At 50.5% G+C, this 17,430-nt stretch overlaps 5 protein-coding genes across 5 annotated transcripts; 3 read left to right on the top strand and 2 right to left on the bottom strand.

The window, feature by feature from the left end:
• Window positions 1–153: 153 nt before the first annotated feature.
• NUU61_004606 (ubiquitin-binding serine/threonine protein kinase VPS15) lies at window positions 154–5,097 on the bottom strand (the record flags this gene model as incomplete). Its single annotated transcript, XM_056655188.1, has 3 exons — window positions 154–4,657; window positions 4,707–4,827; window positions 4,884–5,097. 3 exons carry the CDS (start codon window positions 5,095–5,097, stop codon window positions 154–156), a joined length of 4,839 nt encoding a protein of 1,612 aa, XP_056513215.1.
• Window positions 5,098–5,974: 877 nt separating this feature from the next.
• Window positions 5,975–6,954, top strand: NUU61_004605 (uncharacterized protein; the record flags this gene model as incomplete). The annotated part of the gene is made up of 2 exons (XM_056655187.1): window positions 5,975–6,531; window positions 6,621–6,954. The coding sequence occupies 2 exons, from the start codon at window positions 5,975–5,977 to the stop codon at window positions 6,952–6,954; spliced, it is 891 nt and encodes a 296-aa protein (XP_056513214.1).
• Window positions 6,955–8,415: 1,461 nt separating this feature from the next.
• Window positions 8,416–8,817, top strand: NUU61_004604 (uncharacterized protein; the record flags this gene model as incomplete). The annotated part of the gene is made up of 1 exon (XM_056655186.1): window positions 8,416–8,817. The coding sequence occupies one exon, from the start codon at window positions 8,416–8,418 to the stop codon at window positions 8,815–8,817; it is 402 nt and encodes a 133-aa protein (XP_056513213.1).
• A 1,491-nt stretch (window positions 8,818–10,308) lies between these two features.
• Window positions 10,309–11,569, top strand: NUU61_004603 (uncharacterized protein; the record flags this gene model as incomplete). Its single annotated transcript, XM_056655185.1, has 3 exons — window positions 10,309–11,238; window positions 11,292–11,365; window positions 11,428–11,569. The coding sequence occupies 3 exons, from the start codon at window positions 10,309–10,311 to the stop codon at window positions 11,567–11,569; spliced, it is 1,146 nt and encodes a 381-aa protein (XP_056513212.1).
• Window positions 11,570–14,561: 2,992 nt separating this feature from the next.
• NUU61_004602 (putative MFS transporter Liz1/Seo1) lies at window positions 14,562–16,773 on the bottom strand (the record flags this gene model as incomplete). The annotated part of the gene is made up of 13 exons (XM_056655184.1): window positions 14,562–14,649; window positions 14,720–14,950; window positions 15,017–15,132; window positions 15,194–15,249; window positions 15,300–15,403; window positions 15,458–15,502; window positions 15,559–15,683; window positions 15,745–15,850; window positions 15,907–16,093; window positions 16,156–16,234; window positions 16,290–16,428; window positions 16,492–16,549; window positions 16,605–16,773. The coding sequence occupies 13 exons, from the start codon at window positions 16,771–16,773 to the stop codon at window positions 14,562–14,564; spliced, it is 1,503 nt and encodes a 500-aa protein (XP_056513211.1).
• Between the last annotated feature and the right edge of the window lie 657 nt (window positions 16,774–17,430).

Raw genomic sequence — 17,430 nt, 5'->3', positions numbered from 1 at the left:
ATGCGTAATTATATATCTCTCTCACTCCATCCATATACTACGGTGGATTTTCGATCAAACAACCTTGGAAGACCGCGACATGACTCTTGATATTTCGAATTCTGGGTATCAATTGTCTCCATACGAAAAAAAAAGGCGATTAGAGACCAAATTCTACTGAAAAACATACACCATCCCCGCCCGATCCACGCTGACAACCATTCCATACGGGACGCGCAACACAGCCACGTCTTGAATAATATCCAGGTGGCTCTTGAGCAGCATCTGCTGCTGGAGACTAATCACCGTGCTGCGCGGGGGCCGGGGGCTCGCACCCCTTCGGGAGCTGGGGCCCCCGGCGCTGCTTGCACCGGATGCACTCGGGAGGTGTTCGGTGGTCACCAAGAGATTGGGACCGGGCTGGGAGAGATCGTAGCGGGGCTTGCTGGTGGCACTTCCATCAGACACGGCATCTAAACCACTGACAATTGACGACAGCTCTGGGCGTGCCAGATCCCAAAATCGAATCTTTCGGTCGCATCCCGCCGACATGATGAACCCACACTTGGTGCTGGTGTCCTTGTCATCGTTCGGGGGATTCAATCCGACCGCGAACGCCCAGATGCCAAGCCGATCCCCGGCAGGGTTATTCGAGGGCGAGCCGGTGGCCCCGGCTTCCATGCCCCCGGATGCCGGACTCCCTGTGGCAAAGCGGCTCAACATCCCTTCTGGTCGGTCCCCGTCAACGTGCCATGCTTCGTAGTCCCGCAAACTGGGGTGGCTTGGATACGAATTCGGGGCTCGGGAAGAGGGTTGACCTCCATTTGGAGGGTTGGTACCAACTCCCGGAGGTGTTGCTCGGTAGACTTCACGGCAGCGGAACTTCTCGATATCCCACACAGTAATCTCATTGCCATGACTGCCACTGCAGGACACACAAACCCAACGGCCCCGGGCCTTGGTTGGGTGTACCTGGATACGGTGAATAGCGCCCCAGCCCGGAAGACCCCAGGCCTTCAACCGGATTCGAAATCGAAGGTCCCACAGATCGAGAATGCCGTGAGTCGTGCCGACCAGCAGCCAGTTGTGCCTGCGATCACAGCAGAACGTAGTGGGAGTACCATGATGGACGGGGTTGTCGAGCGAATAGATCGGGAGCATGGTCTTCATATCCAGTGCAAGAATACGGCAGGTGTTGGTCGCAATCAGTAACGTCGACTGCCCTTCATCACGGAAATGTTCCATCCAAATCGCATGTTCCGCTGACCCATCCTCGGCGATCGGTAGTTGATATTCACGCACGAGCTGAAGTTTGCCATAACGCACGTAGCCATTCACGTTCTGGTAGTCGACTCGAACTGCGTGGATACTACCATCGGTAGCACCGCTGATGAACGTGTAGGTATTTTCAACAAACGTCAGCGCTTTCACGCGGGCACCAAACGCTTGACGATGGGTCTGGCGGGACCGAGGTGTCAGGTTGCGTTCAAGGCGAGCCGTATCCCAGATCTTAACCGTGCTATCATCGGAGGCCGTGACAAAGAATGCGTGGTCTGGTGCAATCGCGATGCGATTCACTGGCCCGCTGTGTTCACCAAAGGTTGCCACTAGATTCCCTTCGGGCTTCCAGATTTTGTTGGAATCTTGGGGATTCGCTCGACGGATTGGCTGTCGCGAGTCCAGCTCTTTGACAAATGGCCCCAGGTCAAATAAATCTGTTGGGTAATTCTCCGCAAACACGTTGTCCAGCAGTCGCAGAACCACCGGGTCATCGCCCCCGTACGAATGGTTGGCTCTGTATTTTTGCGATGCCGGTTGAGCTGGCTTGCGCTCAGATGTATGCGAGAGGAATGATGGTTGGGGCGAGGCGCCTCTTTGAACGGGAGCGTCAACCTTTCCAAATGCATTTGCCGAGCTTGTGCTTGTTTCTGCGTATGCCTTGGCGGTCTCCTTGCGATTCAGCAGATTTATCGCGCTGGGCTTTCTTTGAACTCTGTCAGACAAACTCCTCAATGCAGGATTCTCTGCATTGATCGGTGTTGATGATCTCGAATGGCGGCTCGACATCTTTCCATCAGCGTCCGAGCCTGGAGGTGATAACGGACGGGAATCTGTGCCTGGAGCGGGCGATGATGCCAAAGGGGAAGATGAAGGGGAAGAATCATTTCCAATATTATCACGAGCATTCAGACGAGGGCCCCCAGAAACCGAGCCCGTGTCTCTTTGGGCTTGGCTCCTCGACCTTGAATGTCCGCGATGAGTACTAGGCGCTCGCTCAATTGTGGTGGAGGCGTCAAGAAGCGCATCGGCGATGGTTTTTGGTTTCGAGTCATCGGGTGCATGACTCTCAGTCTTATCCAAGAGAGCCCTCTGCGGTTGCTCCTGAGGGTTCTTGTCAAAGAAAACTGTCTGAGGCGTGACTCCATGCTGTGTCAAACTAATGATCTCGTTAAATGACGGAAGCGACTCGGCGTCAAGATCCCTCGACTGCCGGGTTGACACTCTCCAGATATAGTCCTTGAGTGCAATGAGTTTGAACTCATCTTCGGAGCCCATCCCCAGATTTCTCAATCGAGTCAGCCATTGTTCATCCTCTTCGTTTCTCGACTGTGCATTCAAGCTGAACGAAGAGTTTCTTTGCCCCACGCGAGAGTTGTAAGATCCGGGTTCGGCCAGGCTGAACATGCCATCACGACTCGTGGATTTCCAGAACACACCCTTGTCAACCTTCGAAGCCCAAAGAAAAGCTATTTCATAGACATTTCTGGACATGGGTCGTTTAAGCGCATCGAGAATCTCCGTTTCAGAAAATCCAACTATCTTGACTTTCAGAAAAGGTCGGATAAGTGGCGTCAGGATAGAGTAAATGTCCGCCACTGAGAGAAATTTGGTGGACTTGACCACAAAATTCACTGCTGCCTCTCGAATCCAAATGTTTGGATGGACCAAGAATCCAATGATAATGTGAAGAAGATCCCATGTCGTGGACCGCTGAAACAACCCCAGATCCGCCATGGCCGCGAGTGAGCGCATCACCCTTTCCACGACAAATTCCTCGGGCTCCGTCATCGATTGAACCATCAATGGCAGAATGTATTGCTCTAGGCTGGTGCTCCCCACATAGGCCGCGACACCAACCACGGCCTCAAAGAAGGCGCATTTCAGAATCCAATCTCGATCGTTCAGGTACGTGTTCAAATGACTGAGAATGACCTCGTTTGCTTTCAAATTCCCGAAGAACACACAGAGACTAGACACAGATCCCAGGAAAGCGCGACGGACGGACGCGTCCGTATCAGTTAAGAGAGCTTTTGTGTGCAACTCAAAGTATTCCAACAGGTCGATTCTCGCCACATCATACAAATTATGATATGTGGCATCTTCCGTCCAACGGGGCTCAAACCCGACTGGAATGAGTGCTGCTAAACGGGTATCTGAACGCAATGCTTGGATCATGTCCAAGAATCTCAAAGAGGATTGAGCCAAAGACGCGATGCATGAAGCATACGCAGCACGGACCATGGCGCTGGGGTTGTTTTTGGAAGTGCCGACGAAAGGCTGGAGCCTTGGAAAAATGTATTCAGAGAACAAGTAGGCGTTGACTGGGGAGACTACCTGGACCATCTCCAGCAACCGGGTCAAAGTGCGAATTGCAGCAACTTTGACGGCATCTGTGCGATCAGTCAAGAGGATCATGATATACGGCAGAACGCGATCAAGTTTAGCTTCATCAGAAAGCCTCTCTGCAAAGGCCAAAAGAATGTCGCATGCTTTGATTCGAGCCGAGGCCTTGGCAGTGTTGCGCAGGTTGGTGACCACAAGTGTTAAGAAAATGAGAACTCCCTCATCAGTCGATGGAGACCATGATTGTTGCTGCCCATCGTTTGGTAGGTCCAGCTTTACGGGCAATGTGTTTCCAGTCAAGGTCGAGACGGCCGGACTGGTCATCTTGCGAGTGTCACGGGAGATGGGACCGAGGAAATAGGATATCTTGTCAAAGTCAAGAGAAACCCGCTCTATCCTTTCATCCGACTCCCCGCGGTTGGCCGATTCCGCATCCACATTTGTTCTTCCAGAGGATGGATCGGTCATGAGAGACATGTACTGGTGAAGAAAGCTGTAGAAATATTCCGGAAACGCCTTATTTTTCCAGAAGCTGAGATATTCATCGGCAGAATATCGAGATTCGGGTTCCAGTTGTATCATGTGTAGAATGAGCGACCTAATCTCCGGGTCTTCGATCTTCGCTAGCTGACTGTGCTCCGGGCTGTATTCACCTTTGCGATATTTATACATTTGACTCAGCGTGAAGATGGGCGATTCCAGAAATAATTCAGCAATGACACAGCCGGCGCTGAATATGTCCATTGCCCAATTGACCTCATGGCTGGTCGGTTCTTCGCCAGCCACTGAGAACCGCTCGGGCGCTAAGTAGCAGGTTCGTCTCCCTGAGATATCGAAAAAGAAGGAGAAATCAGCCGGATTATCTTCTGGCAGAAAAGTCGGCTTGAAGGAGGAGGAAAAGTCTGAAAGATACAGCCAATTCCAGGAGGTCACCAAAACGTTTTCAGTTTTGATATCGCCGTGGAAAATGTCCAGCGAATGACAGTCTCGCAGTGCACACAAGAGCTGGAAAGCGATCCATTTCTTTTCAATGTCTTCCAAAAATGGACGTGTGCTATTTCAAGGTTAAACAAGCTCTTCGTAATCAACCGCAGCAGACATACCTCATTCGGTCGTACAGAGAGCTGTGGATGTACTGGCGCACAAGATACCCGCTGGTTCCGGTCTCCAAGATGCGATTATAGCTCAACGCATTAGGCACATCCGACAAAAGCTTGCGTTCGCCTACACTGCACGATTAGCAATGAACTGTTCTCCCGGACCTCGCGACCTAAACATACGGGCGATGGCTCTGACATATGGCTCGAGCTCCATGGTCGGGAACGGTTTCATAATGACCTTGACAAAAGCCAGGCCATTCTGCTGCCTGGCACGAATGCTTTTCATGAACCTCCCTCCGCCCATGGACTTCTCATACACCAGGTCCGATAGTTCAGGTACATCGATCCCCGCCGACCCCGCGGACAGGGTTGTGAGGGAGTAGCCTTGTCCCATGATTTTGGATGGACCTCATCTCCCGATCAAGGGATTGATGAAGCAACAGGCACCGAACAGACCAGCGATCGAAAAAAACAGGACGAAGTCGTGTCGAAGCTGGCGATAACAGAGAAGCAGATGAAGTCACTTGACGCGTCGACACGTGATGGGAAGGCGGTCAGCCGCGATGAGCTGATTGTTGTGATGGTCGATGATCGATGGCTCTCTCCCCCTCTCTCTCTCTCTTTCTCGTGCGAGTGGATATGAAATGGATTGTTACAGTTGACCATTGAGAGCAGATCAAAGACGTGGTCAGCGATTCAGTGTTTGTGGCTTCGATGAGGTGGGCCGCTTGTCGGAGTTAGCTCGGCTTTGATCCTGGGTACTCGCCCCAATCCAAGGGGGAAAGATATCAAACAGAGCAGAAGGGTGAAGGCACTCCCTCTCGGACAACTGATCTCGCTTTGTTTGGTTAAACCGTCAAAGCGCGGATTTGGTGTCGCTTTTGTTTGCTAACTTCAAAGGTGCCCTCCACGCATATTACTCCCGGATTTTACCAATTTCACCATGGACCCAGATACTATGGACTACGTCGAGATTCCAGTCATCGACACAGAAGAGTCGCTGTCTAATGTGATACAAAAACTGTCTAGGTAAAGTTCTAACTGAAATTTGTTCCTTGGACGTGGCTCTTACCAAAACATAATGTTTAGCTTTATTAGCATGGCCGTGGGCGACATGGCATATTCTTTCGAGCAAATGCGATACGGATCTCGAGGACATCGTCTCCGACAGCTGGTTCATGCTCTTGCTGAAGATAGCCATAACCAATTCATCATCGTGGCCTTGATGTAAGCTTCATTCCAGGATTGGATGTCACTGAAGATGATTCTAAATGACAGAGCCCAGGATTCTAAAATGGGAATTTACCAATGCCGCGGATGACGATTGGGGGCTTAATGAAAGCCGAGGTTCTGCCTGCGAATTTGTTGCCTGGCAGTTTTTGTGCCATCTAAATCAGCATGAGACCATTGAGTTTCTGCTGGAAGAGCTTCCCATTCCACGGCGCAATTCCACAAACCTCGTGGAAGCGGAGATGGGCACCTCGAGCTTTGCATCCACTCGAGGAGACCCGCAATATAGGGAGGGCGAAAGAACTCCTCTTTTATTGGGCTCATCTTTTTATCCCCTCTTTGGCGGGAAATACGATCTTCAGTCTGCTCGTGACTACGGCGGCACACCAGCTTCGTACCAGGAAGCCCTGACCACGCAGAAGTTCTCTCAATTCTTCGGATTGAATGCGCTGGAGATTGCAGCTATTGCTCATGCGAAGCGCTTTCTGGGCCAGCGGGTGGTTCAGCGAGTGGTTGATGATATCTGGAATGGAGAAATAGTCTTTTGGGACTCACTAACTGTTCATTCCACGAAGAAACCACAAATGTTCAACCCACGGTGAGACGGGATCTCTCTGAAAGGATCTTTCAAGCCGGCATACTGAGCCTTGCCTTATCTAGAACGTCAGATCCTTATTCGCGCTTAAGGGTGCCAGTCTACCGCAAAGTGTTTGAAGCGGCATTCTTTGTTTCGTTTTTGTTCCTGTACTATGCGGTCCTGGTGGAGAGAAAGCAAACCTCCATTGGGATGTTCGAGGCGATGATGGATGTTTGGATTCTCGCCTTTGCATACGACGAACTGAGTGGCATTTTTGATGCCGGGGTGCTTTTCTACCAAATGGATTTCTGGAGCCTCTGGAACTGGGGCATCATCGGCGCAGGACTTGCCTTTGTCATCACCAGTGAGTCATGCAATCGTTCAACCTGTCTTATTAGTCTTGAAGAGTTCGGTGGGCTCTTTGAACTGACGGAGGCGTTGTAGGGATTATCGGGTTAACCAAGGAAAATCATTCCATCATCGAAATCTCATTCGACATTCTTTCCTTGGAGGCTTTGTTCCTCGTTCCAAGGCACGGGCACTCGCATTCCTGAACGATGGATTGACCATCAGGGCTGACGCAAGAGGCCAACAGGATCTGCTCGCTTGTGAGCCTGAATCCATACTTTGGCAGCTTAGTAGGCGGAGCACCCCCCGAACCATGCTCTGAAAAACTGGCTGACCGTGGCTGTGAATAGATACCTGTTTTGAAAGAGATGGTATCGTTTTTCACCAGGTCCGTCCGAGGGGCACCATACTGATTGAGCCCGCGTTCCAGACGAAGGCCTTCTTCAGGTTCTTACCGGTGGTTGCGGTCTCATACATTGGTAGGAGTGGCTCAGCGACACAGCCTTGTAAACTGAAGCATAGCTGACCGCGTGGGATTGCTACAGGGTTCCTGACCACGTTTACCATGCTGGCGCGCGACCGCCTCTCCCCAAGGGAAATGTCATGGATGTTGATCAATGTGCTCTTTGGGTATAGCGGTGAACCATTCTCGACCGCTCTTTACTTGAACTAATCGTGTGACGCAGATCGAGCCAACTGGGATTTGTGGGTGGTTTCAGCATCATCGACCCTTTTTGAGGTTTAGTACTGACGGTGGCTGAATCGATTGGATATTAGGACAGCGCGTCTGAAGTAAGTGTGTTGCACTAAGCGGCTGTTCTGCAGCCCGAACTGCAAGATCCCTGCGCATTGGCAAAATGGTTGGCTATCGCGTTTAGTTGACTGACGCGCTAATGCTTAGATCTCCCCGATCTTCGGCTACGGCTTGATGTGAGTATTCTTTGATCTGATTGCGCCACATGTGAACGTCCCTTCGAGTCGCATACGTTTTTAATCACGTTGTATGCGAATGGCGTTCAATCGCCATGAGAGTGCGCGGTTTTTGAAAAATTGGCGTCGGCACACGACCCTCGCGCAACTTCCACGTCGCGCTTCGATCTACATGCAACACATCCGCATAGGGCTAACGGATCACTGTAGGCTGATTTTTGTCTCAATGACCAATATTTTACTGCTGTCTTCGGTGATTAGTTTGATGAGTATGAGCCTCGAAGGAGTATGTGAGTCTGCCGCGCAGGTACAGGGTTGTTGATGTTGACGCGATGTTTTCTAGGTGATGCTTCATGCCCGAGAAGAGTATCGATTCCAGTCAGTGTTCCTTCTCCAAAATACGGCACTGGCACCGCCACAATGAAGACAAAACTTTGCCAATTCTGATTATTGCCCAGGCTGTCGATCTATGTGCTGGAGAGCAGCAATTCCCGACGGCTGACATACTTCATGCCACCCCTGGTAAGTTAGCGTCCGTGCCATGAATTGGTGTGTTCTTTGCGAGTTCTGGAACACTGCTGAGGCTCTACGCGCCAGAATCTTATCCCGCTTCTCTGTATTCGCCCCATGCGACTTTTCCTATCAGCGGGAACTACTCGCCGTGTGCGCATCGTCTTGCTCCGAGCAACTCATCTGCCATTTGTTAGTCTGATCTGGATCTATGAGGCTTGTCGACACTTTTTGCACCGACAGAACAGTCGATTCAACCCACGGTCTATGGCTCACAATCGTAATTCTTCGAGGGAGCCGAGTGCCTCCAGGTGCCAGGACCCACACCACCCTTCCGTGGGCGAAGCGCATCGTCTAGGCCCAGGAAAGGACCGACTTAATACGGATCAGCATACCGCGCGTGAATCCATAGAACAAGCTGGCCGAGTACAGCTTGAGGATATGGTTGCCGCAGTGGAACGGCTGCGAGCCCAAGTGGAGCGGATGGAAACGACAATCGCGGTACAGCAACGAGACTGAATTTTGTGCAATGATACAGCCCTCCGCACTTGAGTTTCGGGGGGAATCTGGAGTAGACAGTGCAGATCAACCACCGCTCTGACGCTTAGGGCCACGCACGCCCCTGCAGGGGCCGGCTCGCATTAGCGTGCGGTCGGCGTGGATTAGCGGCAGCCACCCTGACACTCTTCGAAGACCGTTCGCGATGCTTGCGAACAACCATATCAATGTCAGCCTATCATGGGCTTGGCAGGCTTAGGGATATTTTTTTGGGGGGGGGGGAATTGGCTTTTTTATTTCTTTGTTGATGGCGTTTGGTTCGAACATCGGGCGACATCAATCTTCAGTCCCCGCAAGGCAACATGGGATGTCGAATACAATATACACTGTCATTTTCTTACAGCGATGGGCATACGACAGAGTCAGAGCTCTCACCTTTCACCGGGGCCGGTTTGCCCTGTGGGGTTGATGTGGAGTACGCGCAGTATGGTATACATGAGGTCGAAGGATCGCGCGGTTCGGAAACGGGCCCGCATACCGTTGAGGTCACGATGGCACTACAGCCTGCCTTTTTGGGCTGTGGTGATCGTCGGCTACATCACCATACCCTGTACTCTTCACCCTATGTGCCCGAACCCTCCCCCCCTTTCCTTTCCAAGGCCGCGGCTGTGTCTACCAGTGGCCCCAAACCGGTGATACTAATGCACTTCGCCAAGTCAAGAGCCGAAGAATCGGGGTTCTTTGGCGTCTCTGTATGGCCGCACTGCCTGCATGGGACCCGACGCTGTTGGGCAGACCACTCCAGTGGGGACCAAAGGAGATGTTTGACCTGTCCCAACCCTAGCAGCCGCCGTGGTGCGTCTATTGCAGGGCATGGACTACACACTATACCCTGCAACCCCAGTCTTTTCGTCTCCCCCCTGTGCCATGTTTTGTTTTTATTGATTTTTATATTACACTCGAGTGTTATGGGAGATTACTGCCCTGATACCCGAGTGAGGCTAAGCGGCAGCAGACAAGACCCGCCCGGACATTACAGTGACATACTAGTCCCTGATCATGATGAACCAGGTACTTCGATCGCTCCCCTCCGGCGCTAAGCTCTGGTACATTGGTTCATACTTGGAGAGTTGGGCTGCTATCGATCTGGTCCGGAATGCCCCCCCCCCCCCCTCTGCTTCCACCGCATTTACAGCACCCTTTCTCTTGCAAACCGCCTTGCCGACTGGGGCGTTAAGTCATTGATTCTTCACCTCTTGTCGGTGTCGATGCGGCGAAGCTTCTTCTCCAATGATTCTGGGCCCCGTTCACCTCCCTCTCCTCAGCCACCTTCCATGTATGCGCCGACTACTCACCAACAGCGCCGCTGTTGACTTCTCATTTTTTTTATATATACCTCGCCGTTGCTACCTCGTCCATGCTGGTTCTGACAGAGACCCGCTTTGGTTGGTGAAGCTTAAATATTTTCTATCTTTCTGTCATCCTTGCTTTGCAGTTTCCAGCACAAACATCATGGACCGAACACCAGACTCAGTGTACCGCTCCTCTTCGACGGTTCCGTCGCTGCCGGAAGATGCAAAATCCCTCAAGACAACATCGGCATACTCCTCACCAGCTTCTACCGTCGCATCCAACGGAACAGGACCTTCGACAGGAATCGGACTCGGAATCTCCAACTGCGGCATAGAGACCACACTTGACCATCTGAGGGTATGCGCGAGCTCGGCGCCTCTTTCATACCATTCGAATATTCCTAGTCCACTGGGACCAGCTGGCACATTTTACAACTGTCCTGTGAACGCCGGAGACTTCTCGAACAGACATTGCTATGGGATGTGCCATTCATGTTCGCATGCTGCAGACTGCCCCCTTGGTTTCTATGACTCCCGTTCCATGAGCCTATCTCCCAGTTACAACTCTGTTTACGAGTTTGACGTCAACCAAGACGTCTATTCAAGTCAAATGCCTGGTCTTTGGGCCCCGACGCCCTGTGCAGGGCCGACAACATCATCAGATGCGATTATCCTGACTGCGGGCAGCGAGGAGAGAAGATATTGGGACCAGGGTATGGCTTACAATGCGTGCGATTCTGCCAGCATGTCAACGCCACCAACTGTGCCTTACACTCCTGCAACCCTGGCGGAGGACACCAGCAACAAAGGGTCTTCCGGAAAGCATTCGAAAGCCGAACAAGCCGTGGCTCACCGGCACAAGTTCACGACCAATGAGTCTTCGAAAGACCCCTCGAATATGACAAAAAAGCCCCAGATCGCCTCTGCAAGCGGCCTTGAATGTCCTTTTTGCGGCCTCACGTTTACTCGGCGCTCCAACTGCAAGGAACACCAAAAGAAACACGACCCCGACTTCAAGAAGTCTTTTCCTTGTGAGGAATGCCCTAGAGTTTTTGCCAGGGGTACGGATTTGAGACGGCATACAGAGACAGTGAGTTGATTGAACAATATGAAAAAAGCAGAAGCAGATGCTGACCCTACCAGGTTCATCTCGGCATTCGCAAGCATGCCTGTTACTGGTGCGACCGTCGGTTTACTCGCCAGGATAGTTTGACAAAGTAAGTGCTGTCTGCATGGACTTGCTTCTGTTGTTTATACTAAGTGCTTCGATTACTATTAGGCACCTGCCCGACTGCGAGGACAGGCCCGCTCAGAACAAATCTGCACAGTCGACTGGCTTCCCTTCCAGGAACTCGTTGCTGGCAGCTCCGAATCTGCAGAAGCGACCGTCGAAGCGCCGACGCTCGGTGCTCAAGCACTAAAGGGGAATGATACCCATGTCTCTTTTTGATTTGCATTGTTTTGCTGTCCTGCGTTGTACTGGATCTGCTGGACAGAGCCCATTTTTCTCTTCTCTTCTCTTTTCTTTGATATCCCTGTTTTTGTTGACTGGGCCCTAGCATGAGATGTAATCCATTTCTAGGATGCATCATATTTAGCATAGCATTTGGGCTTGTCCAATGTCGTGGCGTTGCAGTCCCGCTTTTCGATATTGGACCAGGATGCATTAGGGCTGGATCCCAGGGGCGGTATTTTGTGATTTTGTTTGTTATGACCAATATCTCCGTGTTATTGCAGCTTGACTCTTGATGTTTTCTGTTATTGTAGTTGGAATGTCATGTTGGTTATTATTTTTCTTTTCCAGGTGTGATATCGCTGCAGTTCGACTCGAGTGCACTGGCGCGCGGGTAAAATCGACTCTTGCTGATCTTCCACCTCCCCGATCTCCAACACAGAGAGGAGAGGCTATCTTTGGCTCTTCAGGTATTAATGCCACAAGAAATTTCCACGACATTCCCGATCGACACGGAGCTCTGTTCTCCAGCGAGTCGACGGGGAGAATCGTGGAAATTGCGGATCCTTGCCATGGGGTTTCTCCGTGCCCTCTGAAATCCTCCGATTTTCCTCTCTCATCTTTCGCATCTTCTTCCCCTTGGCCCGCGGATCGAGACTCTTGCCGCGATCCACCCGGCAAAGCCGAATCACACGCTAAGACCAGAGGGATCCTCGACAGATACCGGTCTATGATCGACGTGGGAGTGCAAATTTGAAAGCTCTTCTTTTGAATTTCTCATTTTGCTCGCTCAGGGGTGCTTACGGCTGGGGCCCGCCCCCCAAGCTGTTTTGATTTTTGATAATGAGCTCGCCTCGCGGGATAAATACCCCGTACTTACCATGCGACCAAGGAATGGACCCTGGACTCATCGAGGGGGGCACTCAACGTTCGTGCAGCTAGTGATGTCTTACGCCTCCACTCCCATTTCAAAATTATTAATTCTGATTTATATCAGACCGGGACACACGAGGGGATCCGCATCCATTAACCCCCCCCTTGTTCGGGGTAATTATTGCCCCTACGGAGTGCATAGTACGCGCACGCTATATATTATTTTGACGCCAAAAGTGCCCAAAGCTCCTTGAGTCTCCACTCTCTCCACTGGGTCAGATCCCGTTCAAGGAGAGTCCACATTCGAATGAGAGTCGGAGGATCAACTCTTTCAAAGCAGCCGCGCAGTAGATAACCGCGTCTGTTCGTGTGTCGATCTCCGGCCCCGAATGGATCCGACGATGGTCCTGCCTTGATTTCTTGATTTCATGCTACTAGTGATCAGGGTTTGGGCCTCGAAAAATCTTCACGATACGCCAGACAAAGACTCGGAGTGGCCGGTCTGGTTCTGGTTCTGTTCACTACCCCCTGAACCTCAATAGCCCGATATGTGGGCCCCCAGAAAAGGGAGAATGCTCATAGGGTGATCTGGGATGACCGGAATTACCATAGTTGACGCCTGATTGACGCTCTGGTACACATGGGATCTTGCTTTGTTTCTTATCGAGCAACCATTATGCCACTATGCGTCCGGCGCATGGTGGCGGCATTTGCCATGTGGCCCCCTAGCGATCTTCAGATGCGCCAGCCTTCGATTGTCCCTTTGAGCGATAAAGCTATGGTCTATGCTAGCCAAAGGATGTGGCTCTAAGCCGAAAAGACCGATAGCGTCTCTGTCACAGCGAGGCTCGCATTGGTTGTCCGAGAACAAAGGAAGAAAAATCAGCAGCAACGATCTACGCAGAAATCCACATCTGCCCTAGTGAAAAAGCCACTTAGGGGGTAGAAAAGACACAGACAGCCAACGAAAAGATACTATGACCAACATACCCCTGTCCTGGCCATGGTCCCCTGTCTGCTATTGTCTCATTTTTGGCTTGCCCCAATGATGACTCCAAGGATCCATCACACGCTACGCTGAGTCCGTGACGGAATCGGGAAACAAAATGCGACCATTACTCGCATCTGGTGCCGCTCAGGGCTGTCGGGCTAGTGGAAGAACATGATCCCTCCTCTCAATCCACCAAGCCTGTGCCTGAATTCAATTTCCTGGTTTCCAATTTATACCCCTGTCCCCCTGAGCTTGGGCCTCTGGAATTCCCCCGAGGGCTCTCCGAGGGGTTTTCAGGGACAGTTCATGAACACACAGACTGAGCCAGCGACTATTTACTGTAGGGCGGTCCCACGAGAAAAATAGCGTGACGAGGGCGATCAAATTGATATGAGCTAGGATCGGGAGTTGGGATCTATACTCTGAAGATTTCAAGAATCGGTTCAATTCAGGTTCTTGTGCTGACGCACTTCAATCAAGGTACACAATGGACATTGGTTTGTGTTGCTGGTATTTCCTTTCCACCGAATAGTCCGTTATCCATGGATCAATTGCAGAGGTGATTAATCAATTAGTCGCTTCCAAGATTGAATGCTCTGTGGAAAGTTGTAGATTTAATTTCTCAGGCTATGCTTTAATGTAGAGACTAAGTTGACGTGCAGAATGCATGGCCTAAGCATAGATGTAGAAGCTTGGAGGACCCTAATTGCTTTAGCTTCAGCATTTCAGCTAAAAAGAAAGCCAGGGAGAATCGACCTAAACAGCTCTTTCAAGATCCCAGGTTCGGTCAATTAGATAGCTCTATTCCTCATTGCACAGCAGCTCTCTAGAGTTAGCCTCTATAAATACTGCCAATTTCACCATCAGCTAAGCCCTTATGCAGATACTATTGATTTCAAGAATCACAATTCTTTAAGCACATTATACTTGGATTATCTACATCGAATAGTTCTCAAGTTTTTCGTCAGACTGTGACTAGAGCCACGGCATTCTCAAGAAATCGACTCATTATAAATGTCTAAGACTACTCTATCGAAGCACCTTTTCTGCAATATATCTACCTAGGTACATTGAAATTGCCCAACCCCTTAGTGAATTAAGTCTTGGGGACTTTAGTATCTACCGGGGTGATGGCCGGCGATTCCGAGAAATCCTCCGTCTCTTCAGTCTCTTGGGTACGATTTCTGGCGTTGCATGCGAGTCAGACATAGTTCAGGCAAAAGGAAGAGATCAAAAAGGGGAGGGTTAACCTACTCCTTCTGTTTCTTTTCCTTGTGATGAAGATCCCGAACCACAAAAGTGGTGATGAACATAATCACAGACATAACAGTGACAGTGATGAAACCCTTTCGATACTCTGGTGCCTCGACTTGTTGCCAGACAATGAGAGGCAGCCAGGCCTGGAAAACGTAGGCGAGCTCATTCATGCTCCCGATAACCAGGGATCGCTCTTCGTTGTCTTCGGAGCAGATCTCATGGGTCCAACTGGGCAAAAGAGTTAATCTTTGTGTTGAGATACCCGGGGCAGGGCTAGGGATGGGGATGACTTACGCCATCAAAAGCCCGCTGATTCCAAATCCAGCTCCACAGATAATGTAGCAGGTCCATTTCCAGCCCATGGGGATATCCCATACTGCCAAAGAGACGTAGCTTATGATGTTGACGATCTGAATGATATATCAGTGCTTTGTGTCCATGGCATCCATTGCCGCATGCCGATGTACTTACAGCGCCGAAGATAATTGGCGGCCAGCGCCTGCCTCCTAGGATTGAATCCGATGTCCCTCGAAGAATGTTAGATATTTAAAATCCAATTTGATTTTAGGTAACTCACAAGCATAAGTGAGGGTGGTCACAACCTGAACCGCATACGTCGCTGTTGGATATGCGTTGATTTGACCCACCGAGTATTTGGGGTCCTTGGAGTGTTTGAGAAACCTGCATCAGAGGTTAAAATGGACTCATCGGACATATTTCTGGGATAGAACTCACTGCTGAAAGACGGGCTGGCTACCAATGGCGCCGTTATTGAAGACTCTGTTGGGTGTTAGCGTTAGGCTCATTGAACAAAGCTTCGAAATATTTTTACTCACATGTATAGCAGGGTCAGCAAATATATGTGCCACGAAGAGAAGATTTTCTTCAGCTTCGCTCGAGTAAAAGGCTCCCGATTCTGCCTGCCTTCCAAGTGCATCCGTTTCTGTGAAAGAGCCACCTCCTGTTTCCTAGCGTTAGCAGGGAAACAGCATCAAATTGTGATATCAAGAAAGCGCCTTTACCTCTTTGCTCAAGTACCACGGACTCGAGATTTCGGGCACATCAGGAAGCACCACAAACCCACTCAAAGCCACGGGCAAGGAGATAACCCCATCAACTATAAACAACCTGTCACGCAGTTAGAATCAGATCACGATTTTGGACCTTGCACATTTTCTTTTCACCATTGCCACCCCTTGAAGCCTCCCCGTCCCCCGAGCCGATAGACGGCATCCATCAGATATCCCGAGAACATGCTGGCAATACCGCTGCTCGTGTGGAAGATACAGGACCGTTTGGCAAGCTCATCTTTCCGGTACCACGAGCCGATGATATACTGCATCCCGGGATAAAATGTGCTCTCCGCGAGCCCTGTTACCAGCGTGAGTTAATCTTGCCTATCAGGGTTATAGTATGGGCTTTGGATTCCACACCAATAAAAAATCGCAACACATAAAACTGCGTTGCCGTGTTGCATCGCGACAGTGAAAATGTGAGAACCGTCCAGAGAAGCTGCGAGGATGTCAGCGTGGGAAACCTCATCCACATACAATCACACAATTCTCACCTCCATGGCTGGAATCCAGTATCTCGGTCGAATGCGCGTCAAAAGTAGGTTACTAGGAATTTCGCCAATCACATAACCAACGGTCCAGCAGGTCTGCATATAATTGAGCTGGTTGCCATATAGACCCAGGTCTTCTTTCCTGTGAAGGGTTATTACGAAATTTCTATAAAAAAAAAAAAACCATGGGTGAAAGTGGCCATACATCCCAGACACAAAAGCATTGTTGATGTTGACCTGGTCCAGATATTTGATGAAATATCCTATCGACAATGAGCCCTCACATCAACACATACCACTTTCATTAATGGAACTCACCCAGAGATGCAAAGGTCAAAATAGCCGAATCCAATTTGAAGAGTAGCCGGCGCTCTTCGGGTGACTTGTCGAATGTGTCCCAGATGTAGCTCACCCATTTGCGCTTGACATTCTTCTGAACGGGCGTCGCAGGATCGACGGCCGCTTCATTGGCGTGGGTGGGCGACATAATGACCTGAGTGCTTCCAACAATAATTTCTTTTGGGTCTCAAAGGATCTCAATGATTCAGTGGCATTCTTTATATGTTAGAAACAAGTTTAGTCGTGGAATGTCGGGAGTTCCGAAGAATGCGCTATCTAGCGACGTGCGTCTCTGGGGACATTAAATCAGCCCAGTAAGCACTCAAGCACTCTGAAAGAGAGATTTGGGAGACACTAACAGGCGGGGAAATGCTTCAGGTTGACGTTGCTTGGAATCTCGCCATGGGCTCCATCAAGAGGGAGCAGTCGAATTATCGACAGCCTGGTTCACGCAATTCCTGCGCGGACGCTCAACATCCATTAAATTGGGCCTTATCTGTTCTCCAAAGCGGAGATTCGCCGAATCTCTAGGAGCTGGCTCCTTGTTTTGGGGGGGGATTGTCGGGGGCATCCCGTAGGCAAATCATCCGTGGTGTCCCCAGGGAGCTCGTCATACAATTCGGCGATGGTGTGCCAGCACTCCCCTCTTGCATCTTCCAAGTGGGAATCCCGAGGTTTTGCCAGGTTTGATAGAGTAGTGAAGTATTGCTGACTATTTCCGTTGCTGAATATTTGCAGTGATTGTTCTGAGAGGAAATGAAGTGTTGAAAAACAATATATACTTCTATATCTCCCAAGGATCAAG

Source organism: Penicillium alfredii (genome assembly GCF_028826965.1).
Source record: "Penicillium alfredii strain IBT 34128 chromosome Unknown utg000005l_segment0_segment0, whole genome shotgun sequence".
Taxonomy (NCBI): Eukaryota; Fungi; Ascomycota; class Eurotiomycetes; order Eurotiales; family Aspergillaceae; genus Penicillium; species Penicillium alfredii.
Note: the sequence above shows the minus strand (reverse complement) of the source record. Positions and strands in the feature narration are given on the sequence as shown.